The sequence below is a fragment of the Triticum dicoccoides genome, chromosome 1A, assembly GCF_002162155.2.
Source record: "Triticum dicoccoides isolate Atlit2015 ecotype Zavitan chromosome 1A, WEW_v2.0, whole genome shotgun sequence".
In the NCBI taxonomy this organism is placed as follows: Eukaryota; Viridiplantae; Streptophyta; class Magnoliopsida; order Poales; family Poaceae; genus Triticum; species Triticum dicoccoides.
The window spans coordinates 331636019-331656863 of NC_041380.1; the positions used below are offsets into that span (position 1 = coordinate 331636019).

Sequence of the window (20845 nt, forward strand, 5' to 3'; positions counted from 1 at the left end):
GATCGAGGAGAACTTTGTATTGAGATCCAAAGAGAGAGAAGAAGCCATCTAGCTAATAACTATGAACCCGAAGGTCTGAAGTAAACTACTCACACATCACCAAAGAGGCCATGGAGTTGATGTAGAGGCCCTCCGTGATCAATGCCCCATCCGGTGGATCTCCGGAAAAGGCCCCAAGATGGGATCTCTTGGGTACAGAAGGTTGCAAAAGTGGAATTAGGTTTTCGTGGTGCTCCTGGATGTTTGGGGTGTACGTGGATATATATAGGAGGAAGAAGTAGGTCGGTGGAGCAACGAGGGGCCCACGAGGGTGGAGGGCGCGCCCCCTGCCTTGTGGCCTCCTTGATTGTTTCTTGACTCCCACTCCAAGTCTCCTGGATCACGTTTGTTGAGAAAATCATGTTTCCGAAGGTTTCATTCTGTTTGGACTTTGTTTGATATTCCTTTTCTGTGAAACACTGAAATAGGCAAAAAACGACAATATCGGCTGGGCCTCCGGTTAATAGGTTAGTCCCAAAAATGATATAAAAGTGTAAAATAAAGCCCATTAACATCCAAAATAGATAATATAATAGCATGGAGCAATCAAAAATTATAGATGCGTTGGAGACGTATCATGAGACATACCTGTTGATCTCCAAGAAAGCTGATAAAAACTATATTGAAGACACTGAGACAACAAAGTCCTGTCTTGAAGTAGTGTTCGAGTTACTGGCTACTACTGCTGGCACCAGCTCTTAACTCGCTGCCTGAATCAGTTCGGCTTCTTGAGTCTCAACTTCAAGTTGAAAGACATCGATCAGATGTTATGCGAATGGAAGCCGAAGGACTGAGGAAGTCCCTGCAGAATTCAGATGCATAATTTCTGGTGCAACAACATGTGCTGCATGATTTAAGCACCAAACAAGAGAAAGTTAATAAGCTTGCTAAGCATCTTGCCAGCATTATGGGTACCCAGGATATTGTTTCTTGAGCTCTTCTGAAGTGGTTTCAGTTTTGGACTTGTTTTGCTGCGGCATTTATTTGCACTCGTTGCCAACTTCGACAACCAGTGTATATGATATGCGGTTTTGTTCCCTATATTTGCACTGGTGGCGAACTTTGATGCCCAGTGGATGTAATATGTGTAATAGCCGTGATAGCCTAGCGTAAGTTGCTTGCTTATTTATTTCCTTGTTGTCTTGTTTATTTGTTTGCTTGTAGTCAGTGCAGTTCTTTTTCCGTAGTTTGCTAGTGGCCGCAATAACCTATTTTTTAAAACTAGGCCACAATAACCATGGGCTACTGTCGGCGTTCTAGGAACGGGGGTCCCCAGACTTGCCTGCCTGCGGCCTGCGGCATGGCTCAAGTGGGGGCCCAGCGCGGCCCATCTTCATCAGCTCAAGCTCAAGACCCTCACGAGGGGCCAAGCCTTGCGGGGCGAACGACAGGAAGCTTCCTCAGAGGCAGCCTCATTAGGTAGGCTCGTGAGGAGGCGGAGAGATCAAGGCAGGGGTACCTCGCGAGGAACCCGTGATGCAAGCCATGACGATCGAGACCAGGCAGGCGCCGGCCTGCGTAGTGTCCTTGTTTCCCCTTTGGAGCAAAGGGGGCAAGCACATGCCAAGGCATCAGGCAAAGGTTGCCATTCCGGTGCAACGAGACCAAGACTAGCAGAGCGGCAGGATGAAGGTCACCGTGGAGCCCAAGATGGCGTCATCACCAGTACTTTTGGCAGCCGAAGACCACCTTTGCTTAGGATAACTTGTACTACCTGTTCCCCTTCAAAATGGCCAATTGTTGGCACCCTTCCCGCTCATTATTTGGGGAGAGGCCCAAGGCCTCTATAAATAGAGCTAGCCACCACAGAGTAGGGACATCTAGGGAGAAGACGGCTGGAAATCTGGTAGAACCCTAGCAGAGAGAAAGAGAGGCGACTGAACTCACCCTAGCAGTTCATCGCCCCAGCTCAAGAACACCTCTTGCGAGGCTGTTCTTCCTTTGTACTGATCCTCATGAGCCCCCGAGGCAATCCACCACACCACACACTGGAGTAGGGTATTACACCACAACGGTGGCTCGAACCAGTATAATCCTTGTGTCCCTTGTGTTGTTCATTGTTTCCAGCTCAAATCATGCGAGGAGATTTGCGTAGATTGGTAGGGGAGAGATCTCCACGCGCACCCAAGTGTTCGAACCTCAAGGGTCTACCGGAACCCGAAATCCGACATTTGGTGCGCCAGGTAGGGGTGCACCAGAATCTTTCTTCCTCCGCATCACGTTCCGTCGCCTCGCCGTTCAGATGTCAGGCGACCCGACTGCCACCGCCGACCGCTGGGCAGCGTGGCCCATCCACGCCGTGGCACCAGCCCAGGGCGACCTCAACCTTGCGCCGCAGGCAGCCCGTGCTCCGCAAGGTGCTGCGGGGCACGGGCGACGCGGCCAGACGCCGCCTGCCCTCACACCACGGCAGGTGCGGGCCGCAGCAAGGGCCTCAGACCATGTCGCGGGCTGCAGCGCCGTACTCCCGACGGGAGCAAGCAAACTCCAGAGCCGTGCTCACGGTGGCCCGAGAGCTGCTACGGTGCCGACTGCTGGAAGGCGGCCGCGACGTGTTGTTGGAGCGAGTAGCCGAGCTCCTGGACGCTGCCGCCTCAGGAACACCTCCTTTCTGCGTCCAGCTACTACCCCAGACCCAAGGCAGGCCGCATGGTGGCATCATGCGCACGCACGCAACTTCAAGCGGACTCCAGGGCCCGTCGAGCGCCAACACCTCCGCCGACACCAGGCGACAAGTCACGCCAGCCCCCTCTCAGGCCGGCGAGGGGGTGCACGCCGCGGCCTTGGGCCTTGGCGGATCGCCCGCCATCACCCCCAAGACGGCGCTCCAAGCCAGGCTGCATGGCATACGGGATGCTACGGCGAGGCGCACGGGGCGGTGACCCCAGAAGCTTATGTGCCCCGCATGGTGGATCAGGGGTGCGCACTGGAAGAAGATCATGGCTCATTCCTTGGGCCAGGCTGGGGCGAGGAGACGCCAGGAGCTGAGCTCTTTCAGGAACCCCAGGAGAACCTCGACGACCGCACCGTCGCCGGCAACTATCGGGTATCACTCATCCCTCAGGAGCAAGCTTATGCTAACCATGGGTCGCAGGAGATACAGGTCTCCGCAACAGGTGGCTGCCCGAATTCTGCAGCCTCATACCCCTCAGGAGGAGGGCGCAGGGGGCTGCAGGAGAGGGGCCGAGATTCGGGTTCGTCACCACGGCGGTCGGAGCAAGGCGTTCTCAGGAGGTAGGCCCCCTGTCGGGGAGGTGCCCCAAGGCCTGCCCCCTGCAGGGGACCCGTGGTCGCCGGGGGACCCGTGGTCATCTGGGGAACCGCTGGCGACTGCTCTGCTCATTGGCGTCGTCCTGGTTTCCGGTCGCCGTCGATGGTGGTAGAGTGTGGCGCAAGGCGGGGCCCTCATCTGGCGATATGAAGCAAGGCCAGTACCTGTGAAGAAGGCCCAGTGCCTGTGAAGCTCGCCGCCCCGTGACACTCTCATGTAATAATGAGTGGGGCTGTACACGCCCCAGAGTCTCCGGAGAGCCGCCCTCGGGCCTCGGGGGCTCCCGCCCACGCCCAGTGGCAGCACTTAGCTATGCGCTGGTGAGAAGACGTCGAAGAATAGAGTAGGTGCCAGACGCGGCCTTTTGCTTTTGCCTTTCCTTGTTGACAAAGTTCTTCGATTTGGATTTAAGTTGGATTTGAGCTCGGTGACTGCGTGTGTTTGGGGGAAGGGGTGTTTAGTCTCGTTCGAGCAATCTCTCGCGTTCTGGTTTTGGCTTTGCGTCCAAGGTTAACATCGGCTGCCCCCCCTCGCGAGCCCCTCGCGAGCTAGGCCGGGCCAGACACGTTCACAACTAGGACCACTGTTACCGCACCCTTTCCGGAGGTTTTCATCGCGAGATCCACAAGTTAATCAGAAGACACCCGAGGTGCAGCGGCCTCCGCAGGCCTGCTCGGGACTCGTCGGGGTCAGAAGGTACACAAGTCAGCTGACCCATCACCGGGCCAGCGGCTATGTTCACACACAACATTATGCTTACCAGAGTACTAATTGCAAACCTTTACATGAGGGGCTTCCCCTCCCAAAATGCTCTTACATCCTTTAGGGCCAAGCCCGAACTTTCTTCGTGCAGGTTAAACGGTAGTAACGCGCGGTCAGTCGGACATATCACTCACCGCGTCTTGGGAATCCTTGGAGGCATCACTGGCGTCGTCGGCATTGTCACCACCGCCACCAGCATCTCCATCAGCTCCAGGCACGTCCACAACGTCGCCTTCATTGGCGCCCACGACCACGCCGTCGTCATCAGACGCAGAGGCCCTGACGAGGGCGTCCACGTTGTCCTCCACCCACCGCGCCAGGTTGCCCCGGACGGCAATGGGCACTGGTGTGATGGCAGCGTTGAAGTTAAAGTGGGGTCCCTGTCCTGCAGATGGCTGAAGACGTGGGAGAAGGCACGCCCGAGCAAGGCTCGGCTCCTCTCTTCGACAAGCCAATGGGACCTCTTGGACTGGTTCTCCAGAAGCGTCACCACATCGGTGAAAATTGGAGGTTGCCGGCGTAGTTGACCTCGTGCGGCTCCCTAGCGGCAGCCTCGCAGACATAGCCCAAAGTTGTGTTGGCCCTCTCTCAGAGCGTTTGAAGCATGGGGGCATGCACATGCTCCAGAACCCGCCGCCGACGGAGCTCGTCCTCACTCCGCTGCGCGACAGCCTTGGCGTCATCGACCCTCTGTTGAAGAAGAAGCTACTCGGCCCGGGAAGAGGACAGCTCCACCTGCGCCGCACTGAGGGCGGCTGCGGGGGAGTCCGCACGCTGCGTCGCTTCGGTCAGTTTGGCCCTGAGGGCTGCGGTCCTGCCCTTGGCCTCGACCTTGATCAGCCCCAACCTCATCCCGTATTCGCGCTCGAAGGCCGAGCGAGCTTCCACCACGCGGTGATCGACTTCTTCCTGGGCTCGGGCTTCGCGCGCAGCAACGTCATCCTCCGCCCGGGCCACCAGGCGCTCCCTCGTCTCCAACCGCTCAAGGTCAAGGTTGCGCTCGGCGGCCTCCAGCGTCAGAACCTCCTCGTGCTTCAGAAGCTCCGCCTGGTCAACAGAGGCCACCCCCATCGACTCAAGGGCCACCTGGCGCAATTCCACTTGCTGCTCCAGGGAGTTGCTCCAGGCTTGGAGCTCCTGTGCGCGCTCCTCCGCATCCTTGCGTCGTCGGTCTGCCTCCCGAGCCTCCTCAACGGCCATGGAGCAGGCCTCCCGCGAAGCTGCCAGCGACGCTTCAGCCTTCGCGTTGTCAAGATCACGTTGATGACACGCGAGGGTGACGGCTACCTTCAGTTTTCGCCTCTCCTCAGCAAGGCGCAAACCTTCGGCCTCGAGGCGCGCATCCTCGTCAGCAAGCTCTGCCCCGATCCGGCTCACCGCATCCGCCGCCCCCTCGAGGAACTCTTCGCGAAGGGTGCGTCGCTCCCGAGTGCGCCTGAGCACGTCTTCTACATCACCCTCTCCCACCAGAGCATGCGGAGGGCCCCAAGGCGGCTGGCCTCCTCTCGGCGCGGGGCTGGGGGCTGGCGCCCTAGCCATCGCCAAACTGACCTCTTTGGGAATCCGGCCCGGCGTCGGCCCGCCCATGAAGGAGGAGGCGAAGACGGACTTCAGCCATTCATCATCAATGATCAAAGGAGGAACGCGGGGCAAGCCAGATGTGCCCCAGGAGGACTCATGAAGAAAGGACAGTGGGCGCGCAGGCTCGAGGTGCCCTATGGAACGGACCACTCCACCAACTGGTCCAGCAGCAGGGGTGCCTCTCGAACTCGGAAAGCCCAAAGCTAGTGGAGAAGGCGAAGCTTGGGGGATGGCTCCCGGACTGGCTCGACAGGTTTCGCAGGGCAGGGCCTGAAAGGGCCACAATCAGTCGTAGGGATAGCAAAGCGAACAAGCAAGGGAAGAAGAATACTTACTCGTCCATGGCAAAGTACTTCCTGCGCTTCAACAAGCGGCAAGGGCGGTCGTTGCCACCCAAGGCCTCCTTCCTCTTGCAGAGGGCCTCGAAGTCTACATGGAACCGACCCAAGCGCTCGGCGCACGGGTCGGCCCCTGGTGCGGAAGAAGCGTCAAGGTGATCAGCGCTGGAGGAGTCAGCCTGGAGGGCACCGTCAGGCGTCGCCTCGCGAGGAACGGCTGGGGGCTCGGGAGCCTCGGCCTTAGGAACCACAGGCCGCAACTCTGCACCTGCCGCCGCTCCAGGGCGGGCCTCGGGAGACATTGCCTTCAAGACTTCTCACGGTGTCGGCGCCTCGACATCGGTTGCCTCAACTCTCGCCAGTTCTCGTCTCCCCGCCCTGTCGCCCGAGGAAGGACCGCTGTGGGCGGCAGGAGAAGCAACCACGGCAGTTGTGTTCTCACGGGGCCCCATGAAGCCAGCACGGCGCAGTCCCCACTCGTCGAAGCTCGGCATCTGCCTCACAAAATCGGCCCTGCCCGAGCAAAGATACAAGAGGATGCCATTACTCCGAAGGCTGCCTGGGAAAGGATCGCCAGTCAAGACCTTGAGCACCATCTGCAGCACTCCAGGCGCCAAGTCCTCCTCCTGAAGCCGCATGCGGTCTCTATGCCCCGCAAAGTCCCACATCCGGCGAGAGTGGCGCTGAAGAGGAGCAATGCAACATTGGAGGAACTCCTTCACCACCTTGGGAGTTGTCACATTGAGCGCCCTCAAACTCTGGAAGCGGCGCCAGACGAAGGCAAGCCGGGGGCTCGCGAGCACCTCATGGTCCCAACCCGCGTGAGGAACAGCAGGCGAGGTCGGGTGCGAGAGCAGAGGGTTGGACACTCCAACGTCCATGTATAGCCACCGCTCTCTGAACCTGGCCTCAGGAGGAGGAAGGCTGAAGTCGATCCCTGAAGCGGCCGTCTCTGGCACGGCGAAGAAGCTCAAGCACCCTGAGCACTGAGTGGGGTCGCTCATGCACAAGGAAAAGAAGTGGCGCAGCAAGGCAATGGAAGGAGGTATGCCTATCATCGCCTCGCAAACAAAAGCAAATACAGCCAGAAGGGTAATGGACTCTGGCCCGAGGTGCATCATATGGATCTGATAATGGGAGAGCACTGCATTGAAGAAGGCGGAAAAGGGGGGAACCAGACCCACCCATAGAGAATCGGCGAAGAATCGGACCTCCGTGACAATCCTATCAAGGGAGGCATGGGATGCAGGCCATGCCGTAGTCCTGCCGCACTCATTGAAGATAGTAGCAAGGGCGGACGGACCTTGTCCAAAGCTTCTAGATTGAGTATGATCGACCGGGCGACGGCGGGGGTCGAGGCTGGAGGTGTGCGGGGTGAAGGCGCGGGCTTCTTTCCCCTTCCCTTCTTCGTCGGCGCCATGGCGGTGAAGAGGAGGAAGAACTCAAGACGGATTGGCGGCGAAGGCTGGAGCTCAAAGAAGAAGGAAAGGTAGGAGGCGGGCGAGCAGCGGAAAGGAGGAACGACTGTGTGCAACTACGGGTCCGCTTAGCCGGGCACGCAACAAGGCGTCGTGGGGAAGTGCAGACACCCACGTCCAATCAATCGCCACGCGGCGCCCAAGGCCGCATTCTTTTGGGGCCCATGGCGCTTCGCGCTCGCCCCTTCGCTTTCCTACCAGGCCAAGCCCGGGCGCTCCATGGGCCCGGGGGCTACTGTCGGTGTTCTGGGAATGGGGGTCCCTAGACTTGCCTGCCTGCGGCCTGCGACGTGGCTCAAGTGGGGGCCCAGCGTGGCCCATCTTCATCAGCTCAAGCTCAAGACCCTCACGAGGGGCCAAGCCTCACGGGGCGGATGACAGGAAGCTTCCTCAGAGGCAGCCTCATCAGGCAGGCTTGCGAGGAGACGGAGAGATCAAGGCATGGGTACCTCGTGAGGAACCCGTGACGTAAGCCATGACGATTGAAACCATGCGGGCGCCGGCCTGCGTAGTGTCCTTGTTTCCCCTTTGGTGCAAAGGGGGCAAGCACAGGCCAAGGCATCAGGCAAAGGTTGCCATTCCGGTGCAATGAGACCAAGACCAGCAGAGCGGCAGGACGAAGGTCACCGTGGAGTCCAAGACGGCGTCATCACCAGTACTTTTGGCAGCCGAACACCACCTTTGGTCAGGATAACTTGTACTACCTGTTCCCCTTCAAAATGGCCAATTGTTGGCGCCCTTCCCGCTCATTATTTGGGGAGAGGCCCAGGGCCTCTATAAATAGAGCTAGCCACAACAGAGTAGGGACATCTAGGGAGAAGACGGCTGGAAATCTGGTAGAACCCTAGCAGAGAGAAAGAGAGGCGACTGAACTCACCCTAGCAGTTCATCGCCCCAGCTCAAGAACACCTCTTGCGAGGCTGTTCTTCCTTTGTACTGATCCTCATCAGCCCCCGAGGCAATCCACCACACCACACACTGGAGTAGGGTATTACACCACAACGGTGGCCCGAACCAGTATAAACCTTGTGTCCCTTGTCTTGTTCGTTGTTTCCAGCTCAAATCACGCAAGGAGATAGGGCGTAGATCGGTAGGGGAGAGATCTCCGCGCGCACCCCAGTGTTCGAACCTCAAGGGTCTGCCGGAACCTGAAATCCGACAGCTACATATTTACTGTATTTACCATGGGCCTCCTATGGGCCGTAGAAACAATGGGCCTTCTAAGGGTCGTAGAAACAATGGGCCTTCTACGGGTTGTATGAACGATCGGCCAAACATGGGCCAATAACAGACCGCATTATGGGTCGTAAACGGGCTAGATTTGAAATCGTCCATTCATGGACCGACCATAACGGGCCGTCGTTAAGCGATCGTATTTGATGACGTTATGAAAACGGCCCAAAGGATTAACGGGCCGCAAACGGGTCAATTGTAACCACGGGCTGAATTTGGCCCACAAGCAGAAAAGGCCAGTAACGGGTCGTAGGTAACCGAATGCTGGAAATAAGCCCAAGAATAAATGGGCCCTGAGAAGGACGAAAGATAACACGGGTTGGAAATAGCCCAATGGAATAATGGGCCGTTAATGGGTATAAAGCAGTACACTGTTCATTGCGGGCCAGATTTACCATGGGCCGTTAATGGGCCAAGAGTTACAAATGGCCTCGTATGGGCCGAAAGATATCATGGGCCGTACATGGGCCGAAAGTTACAACGGGCTAGAATCATATTGGACGGCCCAGATGAAGATACTGGGCTTAATTCTGATAGGCCGTAACAGGTCATGAGTTAGCGGGCCGTAAATGGGCTATATACGAACAAGCCGTTAACAGGCTTTCTGTCGTCGAATTGTCACGGTAGATGTCCTAGTGTGAGGACTTAGTCGTGAGGCCAACGCATATTTGTAGTAGCTTGAGAGGGGTTGAGCGGAATCAAGAGACGCAACATAAGACAAGGATTTAGACAGCTTCGGGCCCCGGGAAACATCATCCGGTAATAGCCCTACATGTTGTTTGTGGCTAGGTCTCATTATGCTCATGTGGGAGACGCCGCATAAGCCAGCTCCCCCTTTGTGTCTAGCCTTAGCTATTATTTTCTCTCCCCCTTTGGGGAGCCCTGCCCCTCCTTATATATGTTGAAGGGGCGGTTTACATGACTAGTCCTAGCTGGATTAGGATTACTCTATTACAAGTGGAGTCCTAGTCTTGCTTCCTTTGTAGGAGAATATTCCTTGTGATTTCCTCATAAACCGGCCCATCATTAACATGAACCGGCCTTCCATAAACCGCCTTCTGGGCCACCGGGTCTTGTCGTTCCTCTGACCCGCTCGCGGGGTCACCCATGAGTCGCCAGGCTCGGGCGGGTCACTTAGTGAGTCGCCAAGTCCAGCCGGGTTACGCCGCGAGGTATATCCCCGACATTAGCCCCCAGTTTAATTTGGATTCATCCATGTTAAACTAATCTGCAACATAAAAACAAGAACAATTTTGCCAGGTTGTGCTCCGGTTTAAATATTCTTATAAACGGGCACTTGATCATCTTTAAGTCCTTGTGTCATTTCTTCCTTCTGAAAAATCAGAGTCAATAGACCAGCTTCATAATCAATTTGCTTGCAGAAGATATTTGTAAATAAATAATCCATTTGAATCGGCCTTCAATGCTCTGATTTGACAAAAATATTGGTATTCAAATATTCAACTGATATCAGCTGGTTTGAAAATGTAGAACTTGCCGGCTTATCATTGCCAAAATTGCCGGGTTATAAAAACTGATGATCCCGGGTCATGACCGTTTATAGACACCGGGTTATGATTGTTGCCAATACCAGGTCACACAATTAATCTTCCTGATTTGCCCAAAACTGAGAATTTGAAGATGTTCCTCCTTTATATGTATATTACCTATAGCCCCCAAGTCTTAAGAGGAGAACATAGTGATAGCTTAAGACTTGTTTCAATATAAATGTTGCAACCTTGAAGAAATCCAGATTGTTCATCTTAGTCACTAGTCACAACTGAATATTCCACATATGTAGCCCCCAAGTGTCGGGTTGTTATGCTTGCAGCAACCTAGGACATGTAATTGCCTTATACTCAAAAAACTTCAACTAATGTAGCCCCCAAGGGCCGGCTCAGTAAGATAATATTGAGCTGGGACTTTATATATACTTCTTGGAAAAGAACATCATATCATGTAACCCCCATCATGGGGCTTGAACCCATGTCCACATGAATGTTACCTTTTGACCAAGTCAAACGGGCCAGCCTTTTCACCGGAATGGGCCTCTATTGGGTTGTGCCACATGTTGATGTATCATAGGTGCCTCCTGTCCAACGAATGGATGACATATGTCCCAATGGTGAGCCAACACGTGTTTTCTTCGGCCAGTGACAATTTTACACATGGAAAATCCTCGTTGGTCCGGGCTGTTAACGGGTTATCGGATCCAAAACCGGACGCGATAGCATAAAGGTGACCCGTTATGGTGGATGCCACGTGTCGGTCACCCTTGACGAAAGCACTTCTATGACACGTGATTTATCATCATGGAAGTGGACACTTCCGAGATGATAATTTTGGTAATGTCATGGAACACTTCTACGACAGCACAGGTATGACTATCTTGATTCTGTCAGAAAATTGTCATGGATGTACATGCATGACAGAAAATGTGACCTACTATGACAAACATGTATCATCACGAAAGTGTCTTTTTTGTAGTGTACCTCTCAAGACTTACCAAGTATGTACTCACTAGTTCAATCTTACCAATACCAGTTGCAATTAAGGGCTATGTTTTGTACGGTCGCTGTATTAAGCATGTTGTAGTAAACATGCCTAACACGTTTTAACTACTTCCCCTACCTTTTTATAGACAACTAGGCCATTCTCTGCTCTCGCAGCACCTGCCTTGTGATGTTTAACTCTACCAATTGCATTTTATCAGTATCGGTTTCAATGGCTATTAAGCCTGTTGCAATTAACAGTTGAATCCATTTTTAAATAGTTGTAATTCAATGGCTACAAATTTACAAAACATGACTTGGGATGTTGTTAAGCATGTGATGTCTACTACACAACCTTCTTCTTGTAGACGTTGTTGGGCCTCCAAGTGCAGAGGTTTGTAGGACAGTAGCAAATTTCCCTCAAGTGGATGACCTAAGGTTTATCAATCCGTAGGAGGCGTAGGATGAAGATGGTCTCTCTCTCAAGCAACCCTGCAACCAAATAACAAAGAGTCTCTTGTGTCCCCAACACACCCAATACAATGATAAATTGTATAGGTGCACTAGTTCGGCGAAGAGATGGTGATACAAGTGGTATATGGATAGTAGATATAGGTTTTTGTAATCTGAAAATATAAAAACAGAAAGGTAACTAATGATAAAAGTGAGCGTAAACGGTATTGCAATGCGTTGAAACAAGGCCTAGGGTTCATAATTTCACTATTGCAAGTTCTCTCAACAATAATAACATAATTGGATCATATAACTATCCCTTAACATGCAACAAAGAGCCACTCCAAAGTCACTAATAGCGGAGAACAAACGAAGAGATTATTGTAGGGTACGAAACCACCTCAAAGTTATTCTTTTTGATCGATCTATTCAAGAGTCCGTAGTAAAATAAAACGAAGCTATTCTTTCCGTTCAATCTATCATAGAGTTCGTACTAGAATAAGACCTTAAGACACAAATCAACCAAAACCTTAATGTCACCTAGATACTCCAGTGTCACCTCAAGTATCCGTGGGTATGATTATACGATATGCATCACACAATCTCAGATTCATCTATTCAACCAACACAAAGAACTTCAAAGAGTGCCCCAAAGTTTCTACCAGAGAGTCAAGACGAAAACGTGTGCCAACCGCTATGCATAAGTTCACGAGGTCATGGAACTCGCAAGTTGATCACCAAAACATACATTGAGTGGATCACATGATATCCCATTGTCACCACAGATAAGCACGTGCAAGACATACATCAAGTGTTCTCAAATCCTTAAAGACTCAATCCGATAAGACAACTTCAAATGGACAACTCAATTTATCACAAGAGAGTAGAGGGGGAGAAACATCATAATATCCAAATATAATAGCAAAGCTCGTGATACATCAAGATCTTGCTGACTCAAGAACATAAGAGAGAGAGAGGTCAAACACATAGCTACTGGTACATACCCTCAGCCCTGAGGGAGAACTACTGCCTCCTCGTCATGGAGAGCGTCAGGATGACGAAGATGTCCACCGGAGAGGGATCCCCCCTCCGGCAGGGTGCCGGAACGGGTCTAGATTGGTTTTTGGTGGCTACGGAGGCTTCTGGCGGCGGAACTCCTGATCTATTCTGTTCTCTGATGTTTTTAGGGTATATGGACATATATAGGCGAAAGAAGTCGGTCAGGGGAGCCACGAGGGGCCCACGAGGGTGGGGGCGCGCCCAGGGGGTAGGGCGCGCCTCCCTGCCTCGTGGCTTCCTCGAAGCTTCCCTGACGTCTACTCCAAGTCTCCTGGATTGCTTCCGTTCCAAAAATAACTCTCTTGAAGGTTTCATTCCGTTTGGACTCCGTTTGATATTCCTTTTCTTCGAAACACTGAAATAGGCAAGAAAACAGCAATTTGGGCTGGGCCTCCGGTTAATAGGTTAGTCCCAAAAATAATATAAAAGTGTTTAGTAAAGCCCATAAACATCCAAAACAAATAATATAATAGCATAAAACAATCAAAAATTATAGATACGTCGGAGACGTATCAAGCATCCCCAAGCTTAATTCCTGCTCGTCCTCGAGTAGGTAAATGATAAAAACAGAATTTTTGATGTGGAATGCTACCTAACATATTTATCCATGTAATTCTATTTATTGTGGCAAGAATATTCAGATCCATAAGATTCAAGACAAAAGTTTAATATTGACATAAAATAATAATACTTCAAGCATACTAACAAAGTAATCGTGTCTCATCAAAATAACATGGCCAAAGAAAGCTATCCCTACAAAATCATATAGTCTGGCTATGCTCTATCTTCATCACATAAAATATTTAAATCATGCACAACCCCGATGACAAGCAAGCAATTGTTTTATACTTTTGATGTTCTCAAACTTTTCAATCTTCACGCAATACATGAGCGTGAGCCATGGACATAGCACTATAGGTGGAATAGAATGGTGGTTGTGGAGAAGACAAAAATGAGAAGATAGTCTCACATCAACTAGGCATATCAACGGGCTATGAAGATGCTCGTCAATAGATATCAATGTGAGTGAGTAGAGGTTGCCATGCAACGGATGCACTGGAGCTATAAGTGTATGAAAGCTCAACAAAAGAAACTAAGTGGGTGTGCACCCAACTTGCTTGCTCACGAAGACCTAGGGCATTTTGAGGAAGCCCATCATTAGAATATACAAGCCAAGTTCTATAATGAAAAATTCTCACTAGTATATGAAAGTGACAACATAGGAGACTCTCTATCATGAAAATCATGGTGCTACTTTGAAGCACAAGTGTGGTAAAAGGATAGTAGCATTGCCCCTTCTCTCTTTTTCTCTCATTTTTTTTGTTTTTTTGTTTTTGTTTTTTTGTTTTTTGGCCTTTTTTATGGCCTATTTTTTATTTATTTTTTATTTTTCGTCCGGAGTCTCATCCTGACTTGTGGGGGAATCATAGTCTCCATCATCCTTTCCTCACATGGGACAATGCTCTAATAATGATGACCATCACACTTTTATTTACGTACAACTCAAGAATTACAACTCGATACTTAGAACAAAATATGACTCTATATGAATGCCTCTGGCGGTGTACCGGGATGTGCAATGACTCATGAGTGACATGTATGAAAGAATTATGAACGGTGGCTTGGCCACAAATACAATGTCAACTACATGATCATGCAAAGCAATATGACAATGATGGAGCGTGTCATAATAAACGGAACGGTGGAAAGTTGCATGGCAATATATCTTGGAATGGCTATGGAAATACCATAATAGGTAGGTATGGTGGCTGTTTTGAGAAAGATAAATGGTGGGTTTATGGTACCGGCGAAAGTTGCGCGGTACTAGAGAGGCTAGCAATGGTGGAATGGTGAGAGTGCGTATAATCCATGGACTCAACATTAGTCATAAAGAACTCACATACTTATTGCAAAAATATATTAGTTATCAAAACAAAGTACTATGCGCATGCTCCTAGGGGGATATATTTGGTAGGAAAAGACCATCGCTTGTCCCCGACCGCCACTCATAAGGAAGACAATCAATAAATAAATCATGCTCCGACTTCATCACATAACGGTTCACCATACGTGCATGCTACAGGAATCACAAACTTTAACACAAGTATCTCTCAAATTCACAACTACTCACTAGCATGACTCTAATATCACCATCTCCATATCTCAAAACAATCATCAAGTATCAAACTTCTCATAGTATTCAATGCACTCAATATGAAAGTTTTTATTGTACCCATCTTGAATGCCCATCATAGTAGAACTAATTTTATAACCCAAGCAAATTACCATGCTGTTCTAAATACTCTCAAAATAATATAAGTGAAGCATGTGAGTTCATCTATTTCTTCAAAATAAAACCACCGCCGTGCTCTAAAAAGATATAAGTGAAGCACTAGAGCAAATGACAAACTACTCTGAAAGATATAAGCCAAGCACAATGAGTAGTTGAATAATTATGTAACTATGTGAAGATTCTATAACATTTAAGAATTTCAGATCTTGGTATATTATTCAAACAGCAAGCAAAACAAAATAAAATAAAATAAAATGACGCTCCAAGCAAAACACATATCATGTGGTGAATAAAAATATAGCTCCAAGTAATGTTACCGATGAACGAAGACGGAAGAGGGGATGCCTTCCGGGGCATCCCGAAGCTTAGGCTCTTGGTTGTCCTTGAATATTACCTTGGGGTGCCTTGGTCATCCCCATGCTTAGGCTCTTGCCATGCCTTATTCCATAGTCCATTGAATCTTTACCCAAAACTTGAAAACTTCACAACACAAAACTTAATAGAAAACTCGTAAGCTCCGTTAGTATAAGAAAATAAATCACCACTTAGGTACTGTTGTGAACTCATTCTAAATTCATATTGGTGTAATATCTACTTTATACCAACTTCTCTATGGTTCATATCCTCCGATACTAGTCATAGATTCATCAAAATAAGCAAACAACACATAGAAAACAGAATCTGTCAAAAACAGAACAGTCTGTAGTAATCTGAATCTAACGTATACTTCTGGAACCCAAAAAATTCTAAAATAAATTTCTGGACGTGAGGAATTTATCTGTTAATCATCTTAAAAAATAATTAACTAAGTATCACTCTCCATTAAAAAATGGCAGCAAATCTCGTGAGCGCTAAAGTTTCTGTTTTTACAGCATGATCACAAAGACTTCACCCAAGTCTTCCCAAAGGTTCTACTTGGCACAAACACTAATTAAAAGCATAAAACCACATATAAACAGAGGATAGATGAATTATTTATTACTAAACAGGATCAAAAAGCAAAGAACAAAAATGAAGTTGGGTTGCCTCCCAACAAGCGTTATCGTTTAACGCCCCTAGCTAGGCATGATGATTTCAATGATGCTCACATAAAAGATAAGAATTGAAACATAAAGAGAGCATCATGAAGAATATGACTAGCACATTTAAGTCTAACCCACTTCCTATGCATAGGTATTTTGTGAACAAACAACTTATGGGAACAATAATCAACTAGCATAGGAAGGCAAAACAAGCATAACTTTAAAACTTTAATCACATAGAGAGGAAACTTGATATTATTGGAACTCCTACAAGCATATATTCCTCCCTCATAATAATTTTCAGTAGCATCATGAATGAATTCAGCAATATAACCATCACATACAGCATTATTTTCATGATCTACAAGCATAGAAAATTTACTACTCTCCACATAAGCAAGATTCTTCTCATTCGGAATAGTGGGAGTATCATAAGAAACTAGAATACTACAAAAAAAATCCACATTAAAAGTGTAATATTCAGGAAAAGGGTAATCATAATCATGACAAGTTTTAATATAATCATCACTACTTTTTATAGCATACGTGTCATCATAATAATCATCATAGGTAGCAACTTTGTTCTCATCATAATCAATTGAAACCTCTTCCAAGATAGTGGAATCATTACTAAATAAAGTCATGACCTCCCCAAATCCACTTTCATCAATATAATTATCATAAGTAGGAGGCATGCTATTATCATAACAAATTTGCACATCAAAACTTGGGAGACTAGAAATATCATCTTCATTAAACATAGCGTCCCCAAGCTTGGGACAAACATTAATTGCAGCAAATATATTCTCAAACATGTCATTCTCATCAAACATAGCATCCCCAAGCTTGGGCCTTTTCATATCATAAACATAATCACTCTCATCATTAATAGTATGGATAGAACCAATAGTATAGCAATTATCATCATCACAATGAATAATAGGGCAACATCATTTGGGAGGGATACCTTTTCACCTTTGCTCCTTCGTCTTTTCTTTTTCTTCTTCACATTATGTGTGGGTTCAATCCTCTTTTTGGAGGTCATTATTGATGAGATTGGTTGATTAGAAGGCTCCTCCTCATTACCTGATTCATCATAAGAAATAATAGGAGGATATTAGGAAGCATCTTCCCTTTCATTAGTATTCTCTTCATCCTCTATTTGTTTTGTTTTCTTTATGTAATTGGCAATATAAGGATTTTCAATGCAATTCACCGCACAGTACATAAAAATTTCTTCTAGATCAATATCGAGGAATTTCTCAAGGTTATATTCTGGAATATGCTTAGTTATACGTTTCATTTCTTAATAACCCAAAAGCAAACTAAGTTCATTATGATGTGCAAGGGAAATAAAATCATTACATTTTTTGGACACGATATGATCATGGAACAATTTGCGTCGGAGATTTAAATGACCATGTTCATTGCAAAGTTCACAAGTATGGTGAAGAAATTTTAAATTTTTAGCACAAACATCTAGCCTCTCTTGCAACCACTTAGTTTCCAAATACTTATGCCTCTTGCAAATTCTATCTTCCCTATTTGGTGTGTACTTGCAAACTCTACGCACTCCACAAAAGTTAACATGCTTATAAGAGACATTTTCATCATGACTAGTGCAATCATCATTAGTACTATGGATATTCAAGGAGTTCATACTAACAACATTGCAATCATGCTCATCATTCAAAGATTTAGTGCCAAACATTTTAGAGACTTCTTCTTCTAGCATTTGAGCACAATTTTCCTTTCCATCATTCTCACGAAAGATATTAAAATGATGAAGCGTATGAGGCAAACTCAATTACATTTTTTTGTAGTTTTCTTTTATAAACTAAACTAGTGCTAAAACAAGAAACAAAAAGATTCGACCGCAAGATCTAAAGATATACCTTCAAGCGCTAACCTCCTCGGCAACGGCGCCAGAAAAGAGCTTGATGTCTATTACACAACCTTCTTCTTGTAGACGTTGTTGGGCCTCCAAGTGCAGAGGTTTGTAGGACAGTAGCAAATTTCCCTCAAGTGGATGACCTAAGGTTTATCAATCCGTGGGAGGCGTAGGATGAAGATGGTCTCTCTCAAACAACCCTGCAACCAAATAACAAAGAGTCTCTTGTGTCCCCAACACACCCAATACAATGGTAAATTGTATAGTTGCACTAGTTCGGTGAAGAGATGGTGATACAAGTGCAATATGGATGGTAGATATAGGTTTGTAATCTGAAAATATAAAAACAGCAAGGTAACTAATGATAAAAGTGAGCGTAAACGATGTTGCAATGCGTTGAAACAAGGCATAGGGTTCATAATTTCACTAGTGCAAGTTCTCTCAACAATAATAACATAATTGGATCATATAACTATCCCTTAACATGCAACAAAGAGCCTCTCCAAAGTCACTAATAGCGGAGAACAAACGAAGAGATTATTATAGGGTACGAAACCACCTCAAAGTTATTCTTTCTGATCGATCTATTCAAGAGTCCATAGTAAAATAACACGAAGCTATTCTTTCTGTTCAATCTATCATAGAGTTTGTACTAGAATAACACCTTATGACACAAATCAACCAAAACCCTAATGTCACCTAGATAATCCAATGTCACCTCAAGTATCCGTGGGTATGATTATACGATATGCATCACACAATCTCAGATTCTTCTATTCAACCAACACAAAGAACCTCAAAGAGTGCCCCAAAGTTTCTACCAAAGAGTCAAGACGAAAACGTGTGCGAACCCCTATGCATAAGTTCACGAGGTCACGGAACTCGCAAGTTGATCACCAAAACATACATCAAGTGGATCACATGATATCCGATTGTCACCACAAATAAGCACGTGCAAGACATACATCAAGTGTTCTCAAATCCTTAAAGTCTCAATCCGATAAGACAACTTCAAGGGGAAAACTCAATTCATCACAAGAGAGTAGAGGGGGAGAAACATCATAAGATCCAAATATAATAACAAAGCTCGCGATACATCAAGATCGTGCTGACTCAAGAACACGAGAGAGAGAGAGAGAGAGAGAGGCCAAACACATAGCTACTGGTACATACGCTCAGCCCCGAGGGAGAACTACTCCCTCCTCGTCATGGAGAGCACCGGGATGATGAAGATGGCCACCGGAGAGGGATTCCCCCCCTCTGGCAGGGTGCCAGAACGGGTCTAGATTGGTTTTCGGTGGCTACGGAGGCTTCTGGCGGCGGAACTCCTGATCTATTCTGTTCTCTGATGTTTTTAGGGTGTATGGACATATATAGGCGAAAGAAGTCGGTCAGGGGAGCCACGAGGGGCCGAGGGTGGGGCGCGCCCAGGGGGGTAGGGCATGCCTCCCTGCCTCGTGGCTTCCTCGAAGCTTCCCTGACGTCTACTCCAAATCTGCTGGATTGCTTCCGTTCCAAAAATAACTCTCCCGAAGGTTTCATTCCGTTTGGACTCCGTTTGATATTCCTTTTCTTCAAAAAACTGAAATAGGCAAGAAAACATCAATTTGGACTGGGCCTCCGGTTAATAGGTTAGTCCAAAAAATAATATAAAAATGTTTAGTAAAGCCCATAAACATCCAAAACAGATAATATAATAGCATGAAACAATCAAAAATTATAGATACGTTGGAGACGTATCAGCCTGTTGCAATTAACATTTGTATCCATTTTTTAATCTGTCCCTTTGCTACCATGCTACTCTCCATAATGAAGATATACTAGAGATGCAACCCATTTGCTATTTTTGGTGGATGCTAACCATGTTGTACTTAACATGCCTTTCCATGTACTTACACAGGGCCATAACGGGTGATGTTGTTGTTTGCCATTGAGGTTAGCTGCATCCCATGTCTTACAGTATTTTACATCATTTGCGCAATTGCGGTTTGGCTTCTAACATTTACTTGCTTCTTGTAGATACACATGTCGGCGGCAGTGATCCACGCTTCGACCCGGAGGAAGAGCTCGCCTCCGCCGCCGCTGACTTCGGGCTCTGGCCAAGATGAAGTGCCCCAGCAACTACCTCTCAAGACTTACCAAGTATGAACTCACGAGTTCAATCTTACCAATACCAGTTGCAATTAATGGCTATGTTTTGTATGGTCGATGTATTAAGCATGTTGTAGTAAACATGCCTAACATGTTTTAGCTATTTTCCCTACCCTTTTTATAGACAACTCGGTCATTCTCTGCTCTAGCAGCACCTGCCTTGTGATGTTTAACTCTGCCAATTAAATTTTTACCAGTACCGATTTCAATGGCTATTCAGCCTGTTAAAATTAACAGTTGTATCCATTTTTAAACAGTTGTGTTTCAATGGCTACAAACTTACAACACATGACTTAGGATGTTGTTAAGCCTGTTGCAACTAATAGTTGTATCCATTTTTTAATCCGGCCCTTTGCTACCGTGCTACTCTTTCGCAATGAAGATATCACTACAGATGTTGCCGTTTTATTACCATTTGCTATTTTTCGTGGATATTAACGCTGTTGTAGTTAACATTGGCTTTCCATGTAATTACACAGGGCTACAATGGGCGATACTGTTGTTTGCATCGAGGTTAGTGAAGGAAATATGCCCTAGAGGCAATAATAAAGTTATTATTTATTTCCTTATATCATGATAAATGTTTATTATTCATACTAGAATTGTATTAACCGGAAACTTAGTACATGTGTGAATACATAGACAAACAGAGTGTCACTAGTATGCCTCTACTTGACTAGCTCGTTGATCAAAGATGGTTATGTTTCCTAGTGTAGCGACCCGACCTCAAACGGTCAAGTCTCTGTGCTTCACTGTCATCCCTGGATCGGTAATGCTAACAC

The 20845-nt window shown here is 47.6% G+C and overlaps 1 protein-coding gene across 1 annotated transcript in view; it reads left to right on the forward strand.

Annotated features, from left to right (window-relative positions):
- The first annotated feature begins 4684 nt into the window (after positions 1-4684).
- Positions 4685-20845, forward strand: part of LOC119353053 — a 51660-nt gene continuing 35499 nt past the window's right edge. Inside the window, exon 1 of the mRNA XM_037619634.1 lies at positions 4685-5024. Coding sequence (XP_037475531.1) covers positions 4685-5024 — 340 coding nt within the window. The remainder of the gene's footprint in view (positions 5025-20845) is intronic.